General features: G+C 47.2%; 1 protein-coding gene across 1 annotated transcript; it reads right to left on the bottom strand.

The window, feature by feature from the left end:
* Positions 1–562: 562 nt before the first annotated feature.
* Positions 563–4966, bottom strand: vvl (ventral veins lacking). The gene is given in 1 exon segment (XM_001352804.4): positions 563–4966. A coding segment is annotated over 1 exon segment (2259 nt). The 5' UTR covers positions 3998–4966; the 3' UTR covers positions 563–1738.
* Positions 4967–6773: the final 1807 nt, after the last annotated feature.

The following is a 6773-nucleotide window of genomic DNA, read 5'->3' as shown; positions in this document are numbered from 1 at the left end:
TTTCTTTTTTCATTTTTTCTTCTTGGTTTTCTTGGTTTTTGTGGGGGGTGGAATGTGCACCGCTTTTTCTTTTTTTGTTTTTGTTGACTTGGTGCTTCTTCCGTTCGGTATAGCATATATATCTATCTGTACGATATATAATTTATAATTTAATATACAATTGAGGGCATGGCTTAAATCTTAGATATTCGGTTTTCTCTTCACAAAAATAGTTTTCAACATACCATTAAAAAAAAAAAAAACAGACAAATTAAGTTTCTAAAAAAAAGTTACACCCAAAAGAAGTAAAGGAAATTTTGCTTAAAGTTAAGAACAAAATTATGCATTAATTTTGTGGCATATATGTGTGTTTATGTTCTATAAAAAAAAATTGTAGTTTTTATTTTTATTTTTTTACACATTTATTCGTTTATTTTGTTGCTGCTCTTGAAATATTTTCCATGTGTGTTTATTTTCATTCGTTTAGCATTTAGGTTTCTTTTGTTTTTCTTTTTGGAATGTACATCAATTTATTATATATTACAATTTATATATTTAGCATTGTTTCATAGTCGATTATTCGATTATTCGATTATTTAGTTTTTAAGATTTAGCTATATTTCTGGGGGTTTCTTGCTTATAGAGAGAGAGTACTGTACTAAGTAACTAAAATTCACGTTAAAAATTACCGCCTAGAAATTACTCGTACAATTTGTATATTTTATAAATGTTTGTTGTATTTATTTCATATGGTTTTTCAAAGTTTTTTTTTGTTTATTAAAAAAAAAAATTCTACAATTGCATTTAAAGCTAAGAAATATGACTTAACTTTAAGTTGTTTTCCATTTTATTTACAGATGGTTGTTTTTTTAATTTTTTGGGGGATTCTTCGATTCGATTCGATTCATCGTTCGTTCTGTTTCGCCGCGCGTTAAATTCTACGTTTTTTATTCGATTATAAAGATGGTTGTTGTGGTTTTTGTTTTTGTTTTTAGAGTACAATCTACTGGCTATATATATATAATATATATAAACACGGGGCTTGCTTTTAAGAACCTTAAACCCTAGCTAGAACATTCGATCGTGTTTCGTGTTGTGTGGTGTTTCTTGTATCTTTAAACCGCGCCACAGTATATAGTAAAAAAAAAAAGTATCTGTGGACTGTGTTTGGATTTACCTTTTGTTGCTTTTGGAGAGCAGCTGAGGAATTTGATTTTTTCTTTTTTGGTTTTTTAACACTCGAGTCGCACTTTTAACTAGTTTTGTTTTTTTTCCTTCCATTCCGTTCTTCCGTCATTTAGTTTTTAATTTTTAGTTTTTAGTTTATTTAAATTTTAAAACAACATCACTTGGTTTCACGTTTGATTTGAATTGCGTGTAGTTTCATTACATATATGTACATATGTATGAAAAAATTTAGTTAATTTGATTTAATTCAAGTTTTTTAAACTTTAAAAAAAAAATTGTTTGTGGATGGCAGCTCCTTCTCTCCTCAAAAATGAATCCCTGCTTCCTGCTTTCTGCTTTCTGCTCCTCCTTTTAGCTGAAGTTTTAACACAGATTAATGCACTGGTAAAAAAAAAATATTGAGAATTTTTCCCCTAGATCCGTCTTCCTTCCTTCTACTAGATGTATTCTATATATATTTCCCGATTTCTATAGCTGATTCCTACGGCTGCGGCTCACGCTTGAAATGCGGCCACCCGTTCGACACCGAATCCTAGGAGGACTCGTAGCCAAACCAGGCGGCCGACGAATGCTATTCCCCACCGGCGCCGCCCGCACCGCCAAAGCTATTGAAGTGACGCACTGCACCGGGCGCTGCGGCGGCCCCAAACTGGAGGCTCAGCTCGAAGAGGCGGCGTGCGTGCAGCTGCTGCTGCTGCTGCTGGTGGTGGTGGTGCTGCTGGTGATGGTGGTGCTGGTAGTGGTGGTGCTGATGCAACGCCGCCGCCGAATGGGCATTCAGATTGAGATGCCCCCCTAGGACACTCGAGGCGGAGCCCGGCGATGCCGCACTCGGCGGCTGCAGCGGCAGGCCACTGTTGCTGCCGGCTCCGGGCGAGAGCTGGGAACTGCTGCCCCCCGAGGAGGCGACGCCTGCGGCCGCCTGTTGCAAGTGCTGGGCATGGGTATGCTGCAGCTGGTCGCTCGTATGGAACAGATGCGGATGGTGGGCGGGATTCAGGTGCGGATGCTGGTGCGGATGGGGATGATGCGGATGCTGGTAGCGCATGGGATCCATGTACATGGCGGCTGCTGCAGCGGCTGCTATGCTGGAGGCCTGTTGTTGCTGTTGCTGCTGCTGCTGTTGCTGCTGCTGCTGTTGTTGGTGGTGTTTCACCTGCTCCTCCGTGTTGTTGTTGTTGTTATTATTATTATTGTTGTTGGTGGTGCTGTTGTTGTTATTGTTGCTAGTCTGATTGCCAGCGGAGGAGCTGCCCAGCGGACTCTGCGGCGACATTACCTGGCTGGTCATCGTTGCCGATGATCCCACACTCGACGACGGTGTGTTCGGTGTATGCTGCTGCTGATGTTGCAACACTTGCTGCTGCTGCTGCTGTTGTTGCTGCTGCTGCTGTTGCTGCTGCTGTTGCTGCTGTTGCTGTTGTTGTTGCTGTTGGCTAAGACTATTGAGGGATGCAGGAGTGGACGCAGCTGCAGCTGAGTTCGACTCCTGGATTTCTGATTGCTAGTGAGCCGCCAACTGGTGAGCGGCTACCGACGCCGATTGCATATTCTGGGGACTGAGCATCGGGGGGCTGTGCGAGTGCGAATGGGTGCCCATGGGGCTGCCGTGCATATCGTGGTGTGGGTGGTAGCCCCCATGGTGCATGTGCCCCGGCGGCATTCCGTCCATCATATCCCCACCGAGGGTATTGGGCGGCGTCATCCGCTTCTCCTTTTGCCGGCGATTGCAGAACCACACGCGGACCACCTCCTTCTCCAGCTGCAGCGAGTCCGCCAGCGAGGAGATCTCCTGTGCCGATGGCTTCGGCTGCTTGTGGAAATGCTGCTCGAGGGCACCCTTCACGCTCACCTCGATGCTGGTGCGTTTCTTGCGCTTCCGCCCCTGGGCGGCGATCTTGTCAATGGATGTGGGCGATCCCGTTGTGGAGTCTGCCTCCTCCAGCCACTTCTGCAGCAGCGGCTTCAGCTTGCACATGTTCTTGAAGCTCAGCTGCAGCGCCTCGAAGCGGCAGATGGTCGTCTGGGAGAAGACGTTCCCGTAGAGGGTGCCCAGTGCCAGGCCCACGTCCGCCTGTGTGAACCCGAGCTTGATCCTTCGCTGCTTGAACTGCTTTGCGAATGCCTCCAAATCGTCGGATGTGGGGGTGTCCTCCTCGCCACCGCTGATGGCGTCCCGGTCGCCGCCGCCCATGTGATGTGCATGGATATGCAGCTGGGGGGACTCCCCCCTCAGTGCATGATGCAGTGGCGCCACACTCTGGTGGTGCGCGGCCGCCGCCGCATGTGCCGGATGGTGCAACATCCCATTCATTGCGTGGTGGTACTGCAACGGGGAGCCGCCAGTCGGGGCGTAGTGGCCGGCGTGTGGGGCATGCCAGGCGGCATGGGGCGAGGGCGAGGCCATGCCCTGCTGGATGCGTGTCTGCTGCGACAGATGCTGGGACATCTCCTGCTTGACGGTGTCCGCTGCCGAGGCCACAGCTGCGGCGGCGGGATGGTGGTGCGTGTGGTGTGTGGGCAGCGACCACGGATCGGGATGCAAGGCGCTCCACGAGCCCAGACCGGAACCGGGACCCAATCCGCCCAGGCCTCCGCCGCCGCCGTTTCCCTGGCCATTGGGCGACGGGGAGGAGGGCAACTGGTGATGGGCACTGGCTGCCGCTGCGGCTGCTGCATGATGATGATGATGGTGTTGCATGTACTTCATCTCGCCGGCATCGGCGGCCGAGCGGGGCGAAGATGTGTGATAGCCACCGCCTCCGCCGCCGCCACCGAGGGCCATGTCAAGATCACCGCTGGGCGGCGTCATATACGATGTTGCGGCCATCCCCACCGCTCTGGGGCTGTTCAGGCCCTCCACGCTGGCGGGGTAGGGCTCCAAGTTGGGGCTCAGTTTAACGACTTTGTACACCGATCGATCGAAAGGAAGACCAGTGTCCCTATGCTCATTCCACTCGAACCGTGAGGCAACCGTCTTGAAGTCTTTTACGGGGTACGTGGCAGGCGCAAAAATATTCCAATTGGCGACGAGGGGCGACGATGGCACCGACGGCGACGGCGACACTGGGCGATGGTGTGGCACCTCCAGTGGCAGTGGCAGCGGCGGCGACAGCGGCGACTCCTCTCCTCTCCAGCAGCGTCTGGCGCTCAACAAGTCTTCAATTTTCGCGGCCCTCGAAAATTCCGACGGCAACGTCAGCGGCAACGTCAACGCGGCGAATGGATCGATGATGGATCGTAAATCTTTGAATATTTTTTAATTCAAAATTTATCTACTCGATAGGATCTCTGGGATCTTTTTATTATTTATTTTATGTTTTGTTGTTGTTGTTGTTGTGGTTGTTGTGGTTGTGGTTGTAATATATTTTAATAGCACTTTTTAAACACTTGGCACTTTTCGTGGGCCAATAAAAAATAGTATTCGGTTTGCGGGGAAATTCGCTTTTTTTTCAGATCATAGCAAGGCTCTGGGACGATGTTGCTAATGAGTGCTGAATGCTATTGCTATTGCTGGTTGCTGGTTACTGGTTACTGGTTGCTGGTTGGTCTCAAGTCACAGATAAAAAAGTACTCTGATTGTCAGATTCCGATGATGTTCCCGTTTCCGATTCCGATTTGAGATTCTTTTGCTTTTGCTTTTGGCTGAGAGATTTGATTGAGAAATTTCAAAACACAGACATGACACACAGAATCGGACAAGAGAGACCAGGGAAAATTCACGTGCAGACTCGTAGAGCTATCGAAGTGAACTAACCGTCATGTCTCGCGCGGCAGCGCTACGTTGAGCGCGGCTCTCGACAAGATACAAAGATACACGCACACTCTCGCATCCGCACGGACACAGACACAGTCACAGACACAGTCACGGACACACGGGGGAACATTTGTGAGATACAGCGCTACGTTGAGCAGTTCGGCTCTCGACAAGACGTTGCCACACCGATACACACAGACACACCGACGACACATATATACTCACTCTCTCACACACAGGGAAACACTCCCCGTACGAGCGTACGAGCTACGAGCGTACGAGCGTACGAACCAGTTTTCAACCCAGCCTGGTCGAGGCATTCAGTGTGCGCGGGTTAGAGGAGCACAGCTAACAGAGCAGCCAAGGCACTAGAGAGAGATGGCCTGCACACGACTGGAAGAGCAACTCTGGCGCTCTATTGGATTCCACATATTCCAGTTTCCAGCGTTACGCCCACAAACGAAACGAGAGACGAAACGTAGCGAAACGAAACGAAACGAACGACAGAGCGGACGAGCGAGCGAGCGTTCTCTCGTGTGTGGTGTGTGTGGTGTGTGTGCATTCCCATGCAAAAGTGACATTTTTAATTGCCAAAGCGGCAAAAGGTGGCTGCCAGAGCGAGAGGACACGAAACGAACATCGGACATCGAACACAAACAACATCGCTCGCAGGGCTCCCGCGCCCCACACGGGCAGGGCGCGCAGCACAGAGCTCTCGATAGTCCGATAGGAGAGCTTTTTTGTGGGGAGCACGGAAGGATACGCGACGACGCCTCCTTTCCACAAGGAGAAGGAGCTTTGTTCAGTTCCCGGCTGCTGTTCTTTGGATAAAGAGACAACTTTTGGTTTCGTTTGTGCCTCTTTTTTTGCTGTGTGGTCGAAAGAACAGCACTGGCTGTCTGTAAAATAGTTTTTTGGAAATTCTAAGCAAAAGATCTAACCTTTTGCCATTCGAAATCACTCAAAGAATTCACATTTTGCATGGAAATCTCATTCAGAAATAACAGAAATGGAAATTTAATGCCAAAGCCAGACATCTTCATCATCAGAGCTGGACTTCTTTTCTATTGTTTTCTCCATAGAAAGCCCACATTGTCTGGCAAACAAAATACACAAATAGTATCTGTATCTTTCTCTGGCTCCTTTTGTGTATCTGTGTGTGTGCGTGAGTGTGTGTGTGTGTGTGTGTGTGTGTCTGAGTGTCGAGTGTTTTGATTGTTGCATTAGTTTACAGTTAAATTATAACCGATGGTTATTGATTTGCTTTATCTGTTGAAGTTTCTTCTGCCAAATTGATGCAGAAATTAACATAGCAAAAGGGTGTATCGGGTGTATCGGAACACTCTCTTAGTAACAGATACAGATACATTGTCTCCAGTCTTCAGTGTGCAGTTTTGTTGTTTTTTTTCTTCTTTTTTTTTGATTTAGTGGAGCGTTACGCCAACAAAAGAGAAGCAGAATCAAACGGAAAACATATCAAAAAGTTTATAGCAGGTTCCAAAAGGGAACAATGAATGAATGAAGGCGGAGAACAAAAAAAATGGTTTAAATAGACTAAGAAAAGATAGTTGGATAAATTAAACTGCGCCAAGAACTGATAGAAACATAGATACATATTAGATACAGACGCATAAAGATATAATGTAAGGGATAGAAATATGTACATATATTGATAAATCGATGCCAAAACTATTAAGAAAAAAAAGTCCACTCTCTTTCATTTGCTGACTAAGAATGTCTTTTTCTTTTACAGATATACCCAAGATATAGATCAGATATTATTAAGCAAACTTTTCCTCAATTTAGGAAAGGTAAATGCCATTTATATCCTTCAAGCCCACACCAAAGT

This window comes from Drosophila pseudoobscura, chromosome X (genome assembly GCF_009870125.1).
Source record: "Drosophila pseudoobscura strain MV-25-SWS-2005 chromosome X, UCI_Dpse_MV25, whole genome shotgun sequence".
Classification (NCBI taxonomy): domain Eukaryota; kingdom Metazoa; phylum Arthropoda; class Insecta; order Diptera; family Drosophilidae; genus Drosophila; species Drosophila pseudoobscura.
Note: the sequence above shows the minus strand (reverse complement) of the source record. Positions and strands in the feature narration are given on the sequence as shown.